Genomic DNA, 20296 nt, shown 5'->3' with positions numbered 1-20296 from the left:
TACTGAACATCATGCAACATGTCTCGAATGGTCTAAATCAGGGGTGTCAAACTCCAGTCCTCGAGGGCCGGTATCCGGCAGGTTTTTGTTGTTTCCCTCTTTTCAACACAGCTGATTCAAAATAAATGGACCCAGCAGCTTCTTGTCAACCTAATTATGAACTTGTGAGGTGTGTTGGAGCATGGAGACAACAAAAACCTGCAGAATACCGGCCCTCGAGGACCTGAGTTTGACACCTGTGGTCTAAATGAACCCACCACCCAGTTTACTAGTTGATTCAAGAGGGCTTGTTTCTTTTTGTTATGAAATAAATATTAGGAGTCAATTAAAATGCAAAGTGATGTGTTTTCATTTGCATTTTTATTGCTCAAATATAATCATCTGCCCAAGGAGTTCCTGTTAACCTGGAAGACTCGGTGTGTGAGGCGGTGGGGTGGGGGACTGTCCTTCAACATGGATTTGAGCTTAGCCATTATTTTTTCTCTCCCAACACCTCAACTTGTGGGTCCAAGGAGCATCCCAGCACAGAGCTGTTCTGTACTGAGATGCCCCAGAAAAGTAATAGACACAAGCTTACATCAGATTGTAGAACATCCATCACTGATCAAAACATTTGATTTTACTTGTGCCACATCTGACAAAACACTTTGTTTTCTCAAGATAATTCATGTTTCTGGATGTATTTGCTAGAAACAATTTAACATAAATAAAAGTATTTGGTTTCCAAACTATTTTATTATTTGTGTGAAAGCTTTAAGAATATGAAGAACTATTTGTTGTGTGGTGCAAAGTTATTGTATCTTCTCATTTAACTGAGTCTTTCTGTTTTTCTGTGCATTGAAAACTGCTCAATATTACATCACCAGGCAAAAGGTTTGCCAAGGGTTCAGAAAAGCTGCCCAGTTAACTAAGGAGGGAAGGAAGGAGGAGAGTAATCTACCCTCATCATTGTCTACTGCTGCCCTCTGCTTCCTACTGTGCAGACATGTATGCTGAGAAAGTTGTGACAGATGGGAAGATGGGTGAGTGCTCGTGTCACATACGCCCTTGTTTTTGCTTTCTTTCTTCCAGTTTATGCCCTCAGACAGGCTCAAATGTACAGTAACAAATTAAAAATGCAGTGCAGGTCATGCTGCAGCTCACGCTGCCTATTTTTTGTACTCATGCAAAGACATCAGCTCATTTTACAGTTAACCATTAACTTATTTTCAACTCTGCTTGGATTTATTTTTAATGTTTGTTTTTCAGCTTGGACAGCATAAAGTACTCGTCCTGGTTGCAATATTTCTTTGCATCCACTAAGTTGGATTTAGAAAAAAGGAGGATGTGATAGATTTAGCCCCATAACTACAAACGGAAATACCAAACATCATATTTACAGCAACCACAACAAACACTCTAGGCCATCATAACTCATAGTAACGTGTGGCTACAAATATCAGGTTTTCCTTCCCTGTTCCAACACAGTCTCATTAGCATTACTGGAATCCAGCATTTTAAAGGATGCTTGTCTTCATCTGTGGTGGAACGGATAGAGCAGTGTGATGTTCAAGTATTGGCAGGATATTTTGCTGCTTTGTTACACCCAGCAGGCTTATAATGAGTTTTATGAAGCTGTTATGGAAGAAAAGCTTAGATCACTTACTAGAAAGCACTTTTGTCCTTATGAACTGGTAATCTCTGTTGGTTGTGTGCACAGAAACATGTTGTACATTTACAGACTGTTCTGAAATCCTGTGTTGACCTTATGAATTAATCAGACAGTATTTCCCCATGTCTAGGTGACAGCCTTCATATCGGAGCCCGTACACTCATCAGCTGTTATTACAACATAAATCTACTAAAATACTTAGAATACTCAGAAATACCTTATATTAGAAAGAAATGAAGTACCAGCACAATGAAGCCGGTGGTTTCTCCACTGGTGATATTGTCTTCAGCAGAAAGATCATTTCCACATATTCCGCTGTTCTTGTCTGCAAGGTCCTTGTGTCTTTGCTGTGATTTACTTTGCGTCTGAACATGGTCAGCCAGACATTTGGTTTGTGTTGCATGTCTGAAAACAGTCCACCCATTGACTCACGTTGGGTTGTTGGTGTGTATAATTAGAGGAAAAGAACAGTCAGTTAGGAGTGGCACATATGGTGTGGCTTGTTTTGTTTATGTCTGAGTTCAGATCAAGTCACTCACCACCTATTGTTTACCTTAACTATGACATGCTTACACACTACAGATATGTGAACAAGTGAAGGAGAGAAACACAAACACAGACATGCACTGTTGTCACTTGGAGTTATACATCTCTATTACAAAGCATTAGTGTGTTTTATTTTTGCTCTTTTGCCATGCTAACATCAGTGAGTCAAAACTTGTGCTGTGGCCTTAACTCTGTGTGTTTGTGTGTGTGTGTGTGAGGTTTTCCCTGTATTATCCTCTTTGCTCAACCCCACTCTTTAGTGTAACACACCTACATCGGCTTTAAACTGGCTTAAAGAGGAGAATTCCTCATTTTCCATCATGAAATACCTTTTGAAATAGGATCTAACTCATGTTGAATCCAGCTCAGAACCTGGTTTTGATGGGCTTATTTATAATAATCTTATTTTTTATACCGATTCCAAAAGTGGGAATGTGAGAGATGCTAAATGGAGAAAACTAAAAAATTAGGAGATGTGGTGAATTACCCTGAAGCATGAAGAGGAAACTTCAACCAAGACATGTGAAACATTTTTTTTGTCAAACTTACAAGTAAACATTGTACACCATTGGCTGACTTCAAATAACACATCCATCCCCGTTATAACTGTGTAAACTGACTGCTGATGAAGATTTTGTGATGGTTAAAACACCTATAAAGAAATTACAAAAAAAAAAAAAAAACTTTAACAAAAATTATTTGATTAAATGCATAAATGCTTCTAAAATGGTCTTTAATAAGTGCTTCAGGTTAATATAAAACATTTCAACCTGGTTGACTGACAGAAAAGCCTTTTGTGTTTCCTTAAAGAGTAGTTTTACCAAAGTCATTTAGAAGAGTTCAGCTTCATAAATATTTAGGCAAACTTTTATTTTTGTTTATGAGGAAGTAAATCCCTGAATAAAAAAAATCTACAGACAAAAGTTAATTTTAGATGGAGTATATTTAACAGAGGAGGAGTGGCTGTGGACAACAAAAAGATGTTTTTTTAATTTCGTAAAATAGTTTTCTTATGTTTCTCAGTTTTATTGGACGTGGCAGAGGACTGCTGTGTATTTTATGTGGTGCACCGCTGCTTCTTCTCAAGCAGTAGTGGGTTACTAAAGTCAGTGGAAGGGGTGGGTGGAGATGTCATAGTAAACAAGAGTTTCCCTCCCAAGATCCCACAGACAAACTTGTTACTGGAGTAGACAGAAATCACCCCCAATACATGTATGATCAGTACATCTGCTGATTAGTCACACGCAGTAAATGATGACTTAGCCAAAATGCCGCATGGTGTGGTGTTGGTTAGCTCAGCTGCTGCTACTTTATTTGTCTCGCAATCATCTTTTCCTAAAGAGGAACTCTTTATATATATATATATATATATATATATATATATATATATATATATATATATATATATATATATATATATATATTTACTTTACTGTAGTTTCCATCATTTTCTGACATTTTTACAAACCAAGCTGTGACTTTAAGGTTTCTATAAAATCTTCACTGTGTAAGGTTTCTAACAAAGATGATATAAATACTTAATCGCCAAACAATTAACTTACTTTTTCAAATGCAGAGTGTTCATTTGAATGTCTTACCACAATTATTCAAAAAGAATCCTGCCTTGCAATGCACCAAAGAAAAGACAAAACACACCACACACACACTCAAGGAGGGAAGGGTTTCAGGTAGGGGACACAAAGGATTGCTTGTTTTGACTTTCCATGTGATTGGAGAGAGTACAGTGCAGGCGAAGAGAACAGTACAGACAGAAAACAACTTTTGGAACAAGAGGAGGGAGGAGGGTATCACAGATAGCTTACTGTAAGTGTGTGCTGAGGTAATGGTATGGAGGAAAGCTTGCTGGTATATTCAGCAAAAGATATTCTCATGACATAACAGCTTGAGATTTTGAGTCTGTTGGTGGTAATATGTGCATCAGATAACCAACACTGGTTACTCACTGTATTCACTACTTTTGGTTATTATATTAGCTCTTTCCCACTGAGGACAAAAATAACTGAAACTAAAACTGATACAAGATAAAAAAAAAAAAACACTAAATCTTATTTGTAAGGAATACTTCTGTATTATCAACCAAACATGCATGTTTTCAGACTGTACAAAAAAGGTATTACACCACAGAGAACACAAGTGTGTGCATAGAGAGAGCATAAAATCTATACACAGGAAGGATGTATGTACAAAAATGGAATCTTCTTGATAACCATCATGTCAGTGTGCATCTCATCACTGACATTAAACACTAAAAGCACAAGACTTTGATAATGAAATTAATATATATATATATATATATATATATATATATATATATATATATATATATATATATATATATATATATATATATATATATATATATATATATATATATATATATAAATATAAATTTCATTATCAAAGTCTGGCTTTTAATTAACACTGCTGGAGAAATTTAACATGGCTGTGTTGAATGTGGGGCCAATGTAAAGTTGTATTCTGAATTAAAGGTAGATAACAGTGGCGAGGTGAAGGGCACTGCTACTATTGTCCACTCTCTTTAGTTGTCCATTTGATGTCTGTCCGGTTCACACATGTGCAAATACACTTTTTCTAGTTTGTGTTTTTACAGATTTCTGCAAAAACACAAAATCACATCGGCTATATTTTCTAAAATGTGATGTATAGTCTATCATAAACAATAAGAGGCTAATAAAGATTATTGAAAAAAAAACACCATTATTACACTGAATGAGTAGATTTGAGGCTTAAAGAGGAGGCTGGATTTAGCGAAGAGTTTGCTACAGAAAAAGGTAAAAGATGAGATGATTGTAGGGAGATGCTGTCATTGTGGATGTACAGTGAAACAAGCAGACCCTGTGGTGTGGTGGGAAGGAAGAGGTGTTTGAAGTTAGAGGTGAAGTCACCGGGCTAGCAGGTCTACATCATGTATCCTGATAGCAAGACAGAAATTCAACAAATATGGGGGAAACTGGTGCCACTGTTTTACACTGTTTCTTTTGTAACTACTTAAATAGCTTTTTTCAGCAGCCTGAGGTGCAGGCATCAAAATCACAGAGAAAAACATTTGTTTTACATCTGGACTAAGTATGTGCTAAATGGCCTCCTGTCTGATTTTGCTGGAGTTTTTAAAATGACTTTTTATAGATTTTTTCCTTTTAACTGTGAGAAAGTAGTAAAAAGAAATGCTTAACAGATGGGGACAGGAAACCACCCATGTAAATGTTTTCCTTGTTGCAAAAGAGAACATTCCTACTTCTATGCAAATCCAGTCACCACCTAGAAGAAAGTCTATGGTCTTTGATGGTTTCATGCAATGTGGTAAACAGAAAATAGACATATAATCATAAAAACTCTATATTCTAGCTTAAGAAAGTAATCCCCTTTTTTGAATTTTTCTTATTTTACTCCTTTAAAACCTTTTTATAGGTAAAAACAGGCTGCATATACTGACTAACTTCGAGCAGAAAACCATTCATAAATGGAAACAACTGCAGGAAGGAAATGCTGCATTTTCACTTTCACAACGGAGGTACCCAAATGTTTTCAAAATTTCTGCTGTACTTATTGTTAATAATTTAAATCAGCTGATCTTTTTGCAATATTGTACAAGATTAAGGTCAAATGTAATAAATAAATGAATAATATATACCTTGATGTATATATCAACGTATATATTATTCATGATGTATATATTACTGGTGGGAAGTTTGAAAAACTTTGAAAAACTTCCCACCTGTAGGCTACTTCTTCTCTCTGCGAGCAGGAAGACAGGCATCGTGCTGAAAAAAGCACCCCAGCTGTGAAAAGCGAGAGGGTCTTGGCTGCAGCCTGGAGAATGAGGCGGGGCTGTATATTGGGCGGGGTTTGCCCATTGGACATCCAACCCCACCCAAATATCTAGCCCCACCCCATTCTCCAGGCTGCAGCAGTGGGTTATTGTGAAAAGCACCCAATTTTGATGAGCGCAGTAACAGCATGTCGCCTCTAGATGGCATGTTTTTATTCTTACCTTTAAGAACTTATCAAATGCCTGTAATGTCCTTCTTATAAGGGGGAAGAATATTTATAAAAGAGAAAAAAGTAAAAAAAAAAAGAAAAAAAAAAGTAATGCTTAAATGGTTTGTATATAGTCACAAAGCTCCAGTGAATGGTAAATGGACTTGTACTTATATAGCGCTTTTCTAGTCATACAGACCACTCAAAGTGTTTTACACTACTTGTCACATTCGCCCATTTACACACACACTCATTCAACACACTCATACCCCGACAGGCACATCGGGGGGCAGCTTGGAGTTCAGTGTCTTGCCCTAGGACACTTCAGCATTTTAGTCAGGGGAAGCCTTCAACTTACCAGTTGAAGGACGACTGCTCTTCCACCTGAGCTACAGCCACCCCAATGAACTGGTGGCCTGTTGACGGTGTGGGTGGAGGGTGGGGTTCTGGCAGCTCGGGGTCTCTTTTAGATATATATTTTCTTTTTACCAACAGGATTACACAGGCTTTTGGTAAGTTTTTAAAGGAAATAATGATAGCCCATCGTTTACGGGTGGGATGCTGTTACTGTGCTCATTGAGAGGGGGTGCTTTTCACAGTAGAGGTGCTTTTTCCACACAACACCTGTCCTCCAGTTTTCACCAAGAGACAGACAATAGTGAGAAGAGCAGAAATACTGGTGGGAAGTTTGAGTAAAGTGAGGTCAGGGCAAAACACTATATCAAGGTATTATTTATTTATTTTTATACATTATTGTAAAAAGATCAGCTGATCAGCTACGTACGCGTTGTACAGAAACGTTGATAACACCAGAGCACCTCCCTTGTGAGAGTAAATATGCAGCTTTTCTTTCCTGTAGTTGTTTTCGTATATGCAGGGTGTTTTTATATGTGAAGCGCGTTTGCACCTTTCGGCAATAAGATTAACATAAATAACATCAGAGACACAACTACGTGGGAGCAAATCATCAATGGAAGTATATTTTTGTTTATGCAAGATTTAAGTCAAGTTTTAAGTTCAGTTTTTAACTTTTACAACTATACATTTTTAAGGTAACGCCTTCAAGTTTGGCACATCAAGCGACTGGGATTTTTGTCCTTTATTCGAAAAGGTGTCAGCTCCTTCAAGCCTGAAGCGTTCTACTGGCATACAGCAGTTTTTAGGTCATACCACAGGATGATCTCTAATAAGACTGTTCCAAGAAATAAAATGTGTCCTCTTAAAACCACTTGCGTTCCCTTTTTCTCTTAAGTACACTTAAATTCATTGTTATGCTAAATGGCAAATTTCTGCTCCTGTCTTGAGTCTTTTAATTACACTGTAATTTTTGTTGACATTTTGTACACAAATTTGCATCTTTTAACTCCAACTCCATTTTCACATGAATATAAATTCAAAGTTATAAAACCAAAAAAGCAAAACTAACAAAAAACAAAGTTAAACAACAACAACAACAACAAAAAAAAAAAGACAAAAAAAGACATAACAGTGGGGGTGTGCTGGTTGTGGCTGTCTAGTATACAGTTCATGGATATTTATTTATTTATTTATTTAAACAATGTATTTGATGTCATACACTTTAGATATATTACCATTACATATAAATAACAAGATGTTCTGCCTGGCACAGAAAATAGGCAAAAGGTTTATTGGAAAGTAATGACAGTGTCACGGCAGAGGTGGTGGAGGTGTGGACCCAAATGCAGAGAACAGGAGCCAGGGATGCAAAGGCAGGAGGTTTATTTCTACAAATAACAGCGCTAAAGACAAGTGAATTCGGGGGGCTAACTGAACTGAACACAAGAGGAACACAAGTAAACACAGTAATGATCCAGCAACACAGAACTGAAACAGAGGCTATAAATAAAGACAAAGACTGAACAAGACACAGATGTAATGAATAGATTGAGTCCAGGTGAAACTAGTGAGCAGACTAAACTAAACAGGAATAAACTACAGAATAAAACAGGAATCCAGAACTTAGAAAACACAAGATGACACATACTATGACAGACAGGGAGATGAAGATATTACGATACTGTAGGAAAGCAGAATTATAAAGAGTATCAGCCCAAATTTGCCTTAAAAAATAGGGAGAAGATTTGCTGATGTTATTTTTGATTACCAAAAACATCCTCATTACCAATGACTGAACACCGAATCTGCCTTAAAAGGGTTTTTTAATAACTTGACTTTACTTAACCTCAATATCTATGAAACATAGTGTTTTAATCAATCACAAAAGATGAAACTGACAGCTTTCCCTGTGGCAGGGCGTGGACAATGCCATTGTGCATGTTAGTATTCGGCTGCCTGACTTTCATCTAGTGACTTTTACAGTCCGTATCGTAATTTACTGAAAAATGCTACTTTTTTCACACCTTTTAATCCTGTGCCTTAAACTATGATGACGCTAATGTTAGGATTTTCACTTAGTAACAAGGTATTTTGCTCTTCCTGTACATACCCTCATAAAGAAATGCATATGACACAGCCTTCGAGTTGAATGACCCCTTTGGCTCTTATTTCCACACCTTTACATATATTTTGTAAACACAGATAAATGCTTATCAGATAAAATATTATTGTTGTTATGTGGTGGAGAAGACAGATAGCAGTGCCACATCATACTTGACAGGCTCTGGTTCAAAGTTCATTCTTTCATTTTCTGTAACCGCTTAGTCTAATGAAGGGTCGCGGGGAAGCTGGAGCCTTTCCCAGCAGTCTTTGGGCAAAAGGCAGGGTACACCCTGGACAGGTCGCCAGTTCACTGCAGGGCCAACACAAACAGACAAACAACCACACACTCACTCCTAGGGACAATTTAGAGTAACCAGTCAACCTAACATACATGTCTTTAGACTGTGGGAAGAAGCCATAGAACCCACACATACACAGGGAGAACATGCAAAATCCCCAAAGAAAGACCACCATTCAAACCTCCCTCCAGCTGAGGATCAAACCAGTGACCTCTAGCTGTGAGGCCACAGTGCTAACCACCACACCACCTAATTTTGGTTAATGTCTGTTGCCTTGGCTACTTTCTCTTCATCCTTGCATCCTGTACGCATTGTGTATGTGTGTCTGAGTGTAGAGAGCAGGAGGAGGGGAGATTCAAGTCAATCAAACGATGATTTTCATTGACTTGAAGAAAAATGAACAAGTCCAAGTGTCTGTTCTGTCCTATACTAGAAAATCAAGGCGATTCAGCCAGCACAGTGATGGAGACAGAGCATGGCTACTAAACCCAAGATTTATAGCTATGATTTAATGATTGGGAGGTGGTCTCCGGCTATTGTCTGTGCTGTTGCTCTAATCTTAATGATCACTGGAGTAAATGGATGAAGGTAGGAAACAGAAGAGCGGACCTGTGCTGACTGATAAAATGATGTTCATGGGAGACTGTCAGGTCACACATTACTTTTACTCATTTATTTTCTATTGGTGAGAGAACAAGGAGGAATAAAATATAAGTGTTGCTCGGTACATTAAACATCTTTGTTAAGTTTAGAAACTCCCCTCAAAGCAACCATATCTTGGCAGAAAGTGTCACACTGAGAAAAACATCACACTTATAAACCAAATGTGCACTATATCCCAGTTTTAAGAGTTTGTCCTTGCTTTGTGGAGAAATGCTAGACTTTAGACTATTGATCAAATCAGAGTAATTTGTACTTTACAGTCCATGCCAGAAAATGAGCTGTGTACCTCTTCACTTTGGGTCAGTGAGCTAAAAACAGTCTTTTCACTGCTGTTTATAAAGATCAAATCAAACATTGGTCTGAACTTTTGTATTATTACTCTGCCAAATGTGTGAAAAATTATATTTAAATGTCAGCAACTAAATTCCTAATTTTTGATGATTTTTGAAGGTTTAGTCTTTTGTACATGTATGTTGCAAATTGTTTAAATGCACATCCTTTCTGACAGTTGCCTGCACATATGATACTATGATAATGACACAGAGTGTGCATGTGTGTAGGGAGCAGAGGCATCTCTTTGACCTGTGTGCTGACCCCCTGGCGGGTGATAATGGTATGTGTAACACTGATGACCCTTGGAGCCATTGGAGCAGCTGTTTGGGCCGTAGGTCAGAATACATCACTTCCCCACATACAGTATAAATACATCATTTTGTCAAATGTAGTGACCGTTATTTGTTGCTTTGGATGTTTTTAAACATTTATGCTAAATGTCACGCTGTCCAGTAATGAAAAAGTCTACTATAATTTGCTGTCACACATTTCACTGAATTGTTAATTTTATTACATGTCTTTAGTTACATATTGCACGATGGAGGAAGACACAGGACTCTATGATGGTGAGTTTGAGGACACCCTGATGGTTTCATATTGGTGATCTTGTACCGGATTTTCATTTGCTTTCTTGCAGATGTGTTGGTTCTTATTTAAAATAATGAAAAATGCAAACTCAAATGATCCTCTAGAAGTTTGTGCTGTTATTTGTTTTTTTTGATAACAGTTGTCTGTGTGTCTCTATAAAGTCCAGGTAAATTCACCTGACCAGCGTCTCAGAGTGTTCGACTCTGCCCAGAAGAGGTGGCGTCAGGTGTGTTCCTCCTCAGCCAATGAGCTTCTAGCTAGCATCAGCTGTGAAGAAGTTGGATTTGTCAGGTGAGACAATGTTGGTTTTTAAATCCTAATATTTTTGCATTAGTCTTCACAAGCATGAGCCTGAACAAAGTTCACAGCTCATCTAGTAACATTGTTGTTGGTCTTATTTTGGTTGTTTGGACCTGTCAACATTTACACAGTATTTTCATCATTGCATAGATTTAACTGCATGTAGTCACATTATTAGCAAAACATGTTCAATAGCATTGGCTCTTACTTGGGGTACAATCAGTTTTTTGAGAACTTGTACAAATTGTGACATTATAAAGTAAAAAAAATAGTGTCAGGAATATCCATGTTTTTTTGTTCTTTACCAGAGTTTTTCTACCATTATTTGCACCAACCAAATATTTAGAAGAAGAAGCTTTATTGTCATTATACGAGAATATAACAAGATTCTGTTTGGCAGCGTCTTTTACATAGCAGCTACAATGTATAAAGAAAATATAAAAAAATTAAATAAATACAAATAAAATCTATATAGCTGTTATGGGGTGGGTGCTGTGGTGTGCACCCTAATGCAGAGACAAGAGCCTGGGACACAGGATCAAGACTGTTTTAATCCGAGCAGAAGAACTCAGGAAGCTAACACACCCAGGGATGAGAAACTAGATATGCAACTAAACTAACACAATGATCCAGCAGCTGAGAACACAAACCAAGGGGTACAAATACACAGAGGAAATAACTGGAGACAGGTGAAATGAATCAGAAAATCAAACCAGGTGAACTAATTAACAGGAACCTAGACATGAGGGAACTAAACAAGGAAAACTATAAACCAAAACAGGAAACCAGAACTAAAGAGAAACACAAAATATCATATCATGACAATAGCCTAACTAATAAATATTAAAATGCAGTTATTCTCTGCCAAGCCATCAAGAGAAGGTATAATGTATGCACAGTGTTGTGCTAAACTGGAGGAACAACCTCAGTATATACAGGTTGACTCATTGTGGACATGAATAACTGTCATCAAAAACTTAGTAACAACTGGGAATCTGATTAACACAGCATTATATGTGGCTAAAGTGTGTGTATGTGTGTTCCAGTGTGGTAAACTACTCAGTCACATCAGTGCCAGAGGCCAGCGGTGATGGTGGTGAATTCTTCTGTGTCCGACAGGAAGAGCTTAGCTATGGCAAGAAAATCAAGGACTCGCTGTTTCCATGGTAACTAACATCAGGGTGGTTTATCCCCTCATCTGTGTCTTATGCCAGCCAGGGGACAGTCCTAGAGAGCTGCAGTCCTGCAGCTAACACACCTGATTCAAATGAAATGGATCCAGCAGCTTATCATGCTCTGCACACTGACTGGTTTATTTAAAGCAGGTGTTTGGTAAAATGGAAACCTCAAAAACTTGCTGGACTGTGTCTCTCTAGGACTGTGCTTGCTTGCCCCTGTCCTGCACCTTCATTTCTGATGCTCTTCTAGTCTGCTTTCACTCGCCGACTCGGTTAACGTTGATGAAGGCTGAACGCTGACTTCAATTTGGATGTTTTTCGTTCCTCAGAAAGGCTATTGCTAACTCTGTCTGTCTTTGTTTCAGTGACTGTGAGAGCAGGGAAGTTCTCACACTGCTGTGCCAGGGTAAGATATCAGATCTGCCTTCATTCTGTCTGACACACTGGCACACTTTATACTGTGTCGATACCGTACACCGCTCTGCAGGTTTTGTCTGTACTCTGGATTGTAAACTTTCCTAGAAATACACATCATTACTTGTACATTTTATTCTTTCTGTGTGATGTTTAATTTGTATCCTGTATCTTTCTCCTGGTAGATTCTCACTCAATTGTTCAAACATAATAAAAGAAAGCAAGAAACAAAAGAAAACACAAAATCAAAATATCAAACAGAGATTTCCTTTGCATCCTTGCAGGTCATAAGATGTCCATAATCTTGAAGAACTTCTTATGTTTGCATATTAAAACAAGGATTTTTAAATTAATACTCAATATGTTACCTACAAAATGATATCCACATTAAACTAAATAGATAAAACCTACATCCATACAGTAACAAGTGATTCATAGTATTCATGGTTCTCCAACAACAACAACAAGGTCAATACTACAAATAGGAGTCCACATTTTACTTCTTTGAGCGTTTATTTCCCTCAGCTCGTGCTCATTGTTCATACGTGTATTTTTTTGCTTTCTTTGTCTCTCTGTAGACACAATGTAACTTTCAGATTATTTTTGTTAAATAAACATTTTAGCTTATTTTTTCATATGTATATATTCTTTTTGTCCTCTCTTTCCTCGGCAGACTGTGGCAGACGCAGTTTTGCAGCAGACCGTATAGTAGGAGGTGTGGATGCAAGGCAGGGTAGCTGGCCATGGCAGGTCAGCTTACAGTATGATGGTGTTCATCAATGTGGAGGATCGATCATCTCAAATCGATGGATTGTCTCTGCAGCTCACTGCTTTCCAGAGTGAGTGATGCAGCTGACGGATAAGTTATCCATCAGCTGTAACCTTAACCCTAACACCACTGACAGGAAAAATGTGATTTCTTATGAATGAATTATTGACTTTATGAGGACGTATTTTAAGCAAAGTTTAGGTTTCTGTAATTAGGAAATCATTGTTCTAACTTTTATGTAACTTCCCAATGTCTCCTTTTTTCTACTTCTATCATGCCAGGCGTTATCGATTTGTCAGTCACTGGCGTGTACTGCTGGGCTCCATCTACAATAAACCAGTCAACGCTAATGTGGTGGAGGTGAAGACCATTGTTTACCACAGCAGCTACCTTCCCTTTGTAGACCCCAATATTGATGACAACAGCAGGGACATTGCTGTTCTGGCCCTTACCCAGCCTCTCACTTTTAACGGTAGGACATACAGTGGGACAGATAGTATGCTGTTACGTGTTTTTAAATAACACGAAATGTCTGTGCACGTGCATGTGGTTACTCTTTATCTCTGCAGTGTGCTGTAAATATATAATCCAGAGACAGGCTACTCCGGTGCTCGATAGCAACAGTCCTGAAAGTTTTAGAAGTTTCCCTGTTTTTACACATTTGTGCAAATTAATGAGTCACAGAAAAGAAGTTAATAAGCTGTTGGATCAATTTATTTTTAACATGATGTGTAACAGCAGGGAACCACCTAAAACCTACAGGACTGTGGCTTTAAAAAACTGGAGTTGTCTGCCTCTGATTTTAATAGACCAAGAGCCCAGACAGGACAACAGCAGTGATTTGGTACTAATCAATATGGATCATTTCTGACATCTAGTGTTTGACATGTGTAACTACAAAAAAAGAGCAGAGCAAAGTCTGTTCTTTTATTATTTTAAATCTGAGAGCAGGAATCAAATGCACTGCAGTTCATTTTATACAAAAAGCTGACAAAACTAAATTTAGAGCCATTTAAGCAACACAGAAAGATGAAAGTCAGCAAATAAACAGCAGTCAGGTAATAACTAAAAACTCAGGTAATCTACCACAATATTTATCTCGTTCAGTGTTGTCGGGGAACAGAAACTACACCAGCTGACTGGGCAACAAACATAATCAGCCCAACCCATCACAGGACTAACACTAATACTGATGTTAAGGATTATAATTGTGCTGACAGTAAATACCAGCCATTTCGCTCATCCTTTCTCTAGAAATGTCAACATGCTTCATAAAAAAGAAAAAAGTACAGAACAATATAAAGTTATTCCAAATGAGCACAAATTTATTCAAGTGTTTTAATTTAGATGCTTGCATGGCCTAATGCATTTGTCTGGTGGATATATCTGTGCATCTTTACTTGAGACACATAAAAAAGTGCACAACCACTGTTTGTCATGATCTGACATCAGAGGAGAGTTTCCTTCTTACAGCAGGTATGCAGCCTGGCGGTGGTGATGGTAGACATTAAGAGAGGAACATTTTTATGAAATGTAGGGAGAATGACAGCAGGCAGTCTCACCTTAGACAAAGTACTGGATTTGTTGAAGCGGTAAAAGTTAATTGTGATAAATTAAGATAAACTGAGCTGCATAAGAATGTAGAAAACATCAACAGCCTGACATGTAATGCATTAATCAGCTGATTGTATTCAGAAGTTTAGGATTTCATTCTACTGGCTTTCAGGCTGTTTTTTTTTTTTTTTTGTTTTATTTGCTTATTTTTCAGATGCTATGCTCCCAGTTTTACAAGTTCAGATTTCAGAGTGGAAGCCATCATCTATTTTCCTGCTCATGTTGTTAAACTAGGGTGACCAGTAACGCTCCCCTTGGCAAAGTGTATTCACTCAGCAGAACACAGCATCCAGACCATCATTCTGCTTGCTTGAATGCTGGACAAGACACAAAAAACAAAACAAAAAAAAAACCGTTGGTGTTTTTCTGTTTGTGGTGTTGCACGTTTAAGGCAATGCTTGTGGTGATTGTGTGATGGGTATATTAGGCAAATAATGAATTAACAAAATATGGTAAAGCATGCTATCTTTTGTGTTCATTAAATGAATGGATTTATTGTTATATCCGTTCTGATTCATTCATCATGTGTTTACAGAATACATCCAGCCTGTCTGCCTGCCAGCTTATGGACAACGACTCATAGATGGACAGATGGGAACAGTGACAGGCTGGGGAAATGTAGGATATTATGGTGAGTCCATATTTCATTATAAACAATCAGTAATTTTTATTACTTTTATTTCATTTCTGTCTTTTTGGTGATGACATTTTTGCTGAAACGAATACTTTCTTTTTAGTTTGTTGGTTTCCTATTTACATCACAGTTCCTGGATTTTGCATGTTGTCACGTTTTCCATGAAGAGTGATCATTTTAAAAGTGAAAGATTTGCACTAACAGGAACAAAGGATCTATTACTAGTTGTCACGTGCAAAGGAATAAATCTCCCAAAAAAATTATTTGAGGGGGGAAACCTCTGGAAAGACCCACCGATTATAAATGATGAATAATAATAATAATATACAGGAACATCCAGGCAGAATATGGTCTGAAGATCCCTAAATTATAATGGGAATCACTTTCCGAGGTGGTGAACAATGAAAAGGTGAAGATCCTGTAGGACTTCCAGATTTAGGCTAACAAAATGGTGGTGACTAATTGACGGACATGGTGATCATGGATAAGCAGCAGGAAAACCTGTTCCTCTTCCAGTGACCTTTTAGGTCAGTAAGCTGGAAAGTAAAACAAAAGTACTTGTGAGTTGTTAAATTATTACAAAAGTATCGTGTTTGTTTTAAGTACAAAAGAAAAAAAAAAAAACCAACCAAAAACCCACACAGATAGCAGACCTCCACAGAAAACCAAAGCCGTAGTGATCGATGTATCCATCCCCAATGATGGAAATGTCAGGAAAAAGGAGAATGAGAAACTGGAGAAGTACCAAGGCCTCAAGGAAGAACTGGAGAAGGCCTGGAGGGTGAAAGCAACAATGGACCCATGGTGATGGGAGCACTGGGGGCCGTGCCCCCCACACTGGAGAAGTGGCTCCAACAGATACCCGGAGAAACATCATTCAACATTTCCGTCCAGTCCTAGGAACAGCTAAGATACTGTGTTGGACCCTCAAGCTGCCAGGACTCTTGTAGAGGACCCAAGCTTGAGATGAATAGCCATCTCCCCCACTGTGAGAAGATGGGAAGGATAGTCGAGGGAAGAGCTTTTTTTTTTTTTTTTTTTTTTTTTTTTTTTTTTAATATATATAAATAACGCAATTATCCAGAAGATTTCCCCCAAATATTCTCAAACAATATTCTCAAAGCTTTCCTTTACTGTCTAATATTCAGAGTGTTTCAAGTTAAAATGGGTGTTGAGAATGATTTAATCGGAAATTAACTATAACACAATCAGTGGAAATGTTCATGTCAGGTTGTCTTTAAACAATATAACCATACATGGCAATGTGTCGGTAGTTTGGCTGAGTCACTGTTTCTAAGCAGCTATAGCAGCTGATTCATACTGATACAACAAAGCTAAAGCCCTTTGAGTGTTTCATTGTGATTCTTTTTGATCCAACACACTCTCAGCTCATTTAGCGGATGTCCTCCAGGAAGCAAACGTCCCCATCATCAGTGATGCTGTCTGTAACGCTCCTGATTACTATGACAACCAGATCACCACCAGTATGTTCTGTGCTGGCTACGAGAAAGGAGGCATTGATGCCTGTCAGGTCAGAAGTTGTTCATGTTTATGACTTCGGCACAAAAATTAAATAGTTTATATGTTTTGGAGTTTTACTAATATTTTCTTGTGTATGATGAAAACTCTGCCGATTTAGGGAGACAGTGGCGGTCCTTTTGTGGCCGCTGACTGCCTGTCCAAGGCCAACCGTTATCGTTTGCTTGGAGTGGTGAGCTGGGGGACGGGCTGTGCCATGCCCAAGAAACCAGGCGTCTACACCAGAGTGTCACGATTTCTGCCCTGGATATCTACAGCCATGAGGGTGAGAGTCTGTGCACTTGCAGTTTGTTTGCGTTTTTCCATTATTTTATTGTGCCAATGATTACTACAGCTAACATATACGAATAAAAGATGTTCAAAACATTTACACTGTTAAGACCTACAGCAAGAAAATGATATTCGAGCAAGAATTTACATGAAGCCAAATTGACATTTGTTACTGCAAAAATCTATGTAAAGTAAAGCAGAAGGATGCAAATGCAGAACCAACAGCGGGCAAACTAAGGAAATAAGTTTTATTTAGAGAAATACAGAACATAGTCGCAGGAAAAAGCATTTGAACCAACACAAGACAGCAAAAACTTAGATTAAAGAGCAACTGACAAAGAAAATCTTGGTTAACGCAATAACAAACAAGCAGAGGACAGAGGAAGATGTGGCAGTGATTGGAAGACCTGAAGTATTCAGACCGAGGAAGAAAATTGTAAATGATGAGCTAATGTGACATTTAGCTGCTAAGAACCACGTCTGACAGAGTAGCAGGACATGTAGGCAAAGACTAAAGATTCTTCAGTCAGATCAGGACATTAATTTGTTTTACTCAGGCATATTTATTTCTTCTAGTCTTACAATAAAACTTTTCATTTCTTTCTCCAGAACTATCAGAACTCACCTGGTGTCCACAAGCTAGCACGGACATGAAATGCCTTCACCATGTTCGTGCTCTTGGATGGCAGCATGTTCAGTTCCTGTCGGTGATGCTGTGACAGTTTGACAGAAGGATGAAAAGCTGTGATTTCTGCCTCTTTAATGGCTTCAACTGTCTGTTCTCATCTTAACATTTATGAACACTAACAAACACTAACAACACATGAACTTGAAACTCTTCATTTAAGTGAACATTTTTATTATGAAATACAAATAAATATTAATGTCCAAACAGTGAAAACATATAAAAACACCGGACGAGCTTTACTTGTGCAAAGATTAATTTTAACCATATCCTCAGGTCTCCTGTTGAGTTAGAAATAACTATTGTAACTCCTGAGCTAAACGTTACAATTACAATGTATATCTGAAGTTTTTGAGAAAATGTCTGGAAATAATTTGAAATTAAAAAAAATTTTTATTTTTTATTTTTTACCCACTCACTTCGAATGATTTACTTTCTTTAATGCTGGACTTCATGCAGACCAAGCTCAGCTCCACCACCTGAAGTACACAAGCACAGGCGGAAAAACCCAAGCCAACAATGTGAAATATGGGAAAAAAAAAAACATATTACACAAAGTTTCCTTTTGGTAAGACAGTTGAGCAATTAAGGTCTGTGTTCCTTTTAGTTTCTCATGTTTCAGCAATTTCCTGTGGCTTTTCTCTAAAGGATCACATGGTGCTGCTGTATGATGCTTTGTAGGTTTTTTCTGATTTTGTTCAAATAAATAATAATCTCTAATAATAAAAAATATATATTATTAGAGGTTTAATTTTCTAACTTACAATACGGTAAGAATGACTTTTTACTGTAAAGACAAATTCTTGCTTGTGTGAGGCAAAAATGTTTTTATATGCAGTAGAATATAATTATCCACACATGATGCATCGTATCTTATATACAGTAGCTAATCCATCTTAAACTGATGGTCTGTCCTATATTCCAATCTGTATTTTGCTGTTGTAAATATTAGTTAAAATCTTGTTTGTGTTCATTTTTATTTCAGACATACTACGTGCAGTGGTGTAGTGGTCCTTCAAGAAGTGGGTATACTCTAATTTATTTTCCCTTTTATTAAAAAAAAAAAAAAAAAACAAAAGCCACAGAATAAAAGTTCATTCATACATTATCCTAACCGCTCAGTCCGATTAAAGGTCGCAAGGAAGCTGGAGCCAAACGAAATGGTGAACAGAAACAGTGACATGTAGGAACTACTTTACAAAAATCCATTAGTATTTCTGCTCACCGTCACATCATTTCTGCTCTTCGGTTTCAGGGAGGAAGAGTTATGGAATAACTAAACCAGTACTGCAACAGACTGGTTAGAGACAGGCTCATGGACACACACACACACACACACACTCACATATATATGTGTATATATATATATATATATATATATATATATATATATATATTCATTCATTCATTCATTCATTCATTTTCTGAACCGCTTATTCCAATTCAGGGTCGCGGGGAAGCTGGAGCCTATCCCAGCTGGCTTTGGGCGACAGGCAGGGTACACCCTGGACAGCTCGCCAGTCCATCGCAGTATATATATATATATATATATATATATATATATATATATATATATATATATATATATATATATATATATATATATATATTTGTATATAAAAAAAGATGTATTATGTCTATGTTCAGGCTAAAGGCTAACTGCACCAGTGTAGCACACCGGTAACCTTATCTGAGCTGCTGGGAAATGTAGGTTCATGTGTAGGGATGTTTATAATTGTAAAAGCAGCATCACAGGGGGGGTTTAGAGGTGGGTATACTCAATTCTGACTGAAAATAAAGTGGGTATACCCTGTATATACCCTGGACTACACCACTGGCTATGTGTCTGAAAGATCCACAGACCTACCAAGCCACGAGTGCAATAATAATCATGTTCTCATTAAATACACACTCTCCTGTTTCTGTGACTCTAGATTTAAAACAGGAAATGTTCCTCCTCACATAGACTGACATAAATAGGTATGTTGATACTGAATGTACAACACCTGCCCCCCTGCAATGAAATATAACAGGAAGTGTCACACAAAACAAAACTAAATATCGCCATATAATATTAAGTTTTGGATTGTTGTTTACTAACCAAACACAGAGATGCTGCTGTACCTTTTATATGTTTTTTACAAAACTATATTTCAAATTAGAAGGGATTTTATATTGTTAATAAACCAAGCAAAGCAAACAAATGATGCAGAATGGAAAAAAAAGACAAAAATCTAGTCATCCCTGAATGTGTGCACTGTGTCTAAATAAAGGATGAATGTGGATGAAACTTTAACCAAATGAATATTAATGTTCTTCTGGAATTGATGCAT

At 37.5% G+C, this 20296-nt stretch overlaps 1 protein-coding gene across 1 annotated transcript; it reads left to right on the top strand.

Moving 5' to 3' along the window:
* Nucleotides 1-985: 985 nt before the first annotated feature.
* Nucleotides 986-17932, top strand: hpn (hepsin; the record flags this gene model as incomplete). Its single annotated transcript, XM_079240147.1, has 12 exons — nt 986-1022; nt 10200-10307; nt 10497-10538; nt 10722-10851; nt 11907-12026; nt 12404-12444; nt 13126-13291; nt 13503-13693; nt 15371-15466; nt 16858-17000; nt 17109-17273; nt 17888-17932. 12 exons carry the CDS (start codon nt 986-988, stop codon nt 17930-17932), a joined length of 1284 nt encoding a protein of 427 aa, XP_079096273.1.
* Nucleotides 17933-20296: the final 2364 nt, after the last annotated feature.

The sequence above is a fragment of the Telmatherina bonti genome (assembly GCF_933228915.1).
Source record: "Telmatherina bonti genome assembly, chromosome: 5".
NCBI classification, from domain to species: Eukaryota; Metazoa; Chordata; class Actinopteri; order Atheriniformes; family Telmatherinidae; genus Telmatherina; species Telmatherina bonti.
The sequence above is the reverse complement of the archived record's forward strand: the minus strand, read 5'-3'. Positions and strand labels throughout refer to the sequence as shown.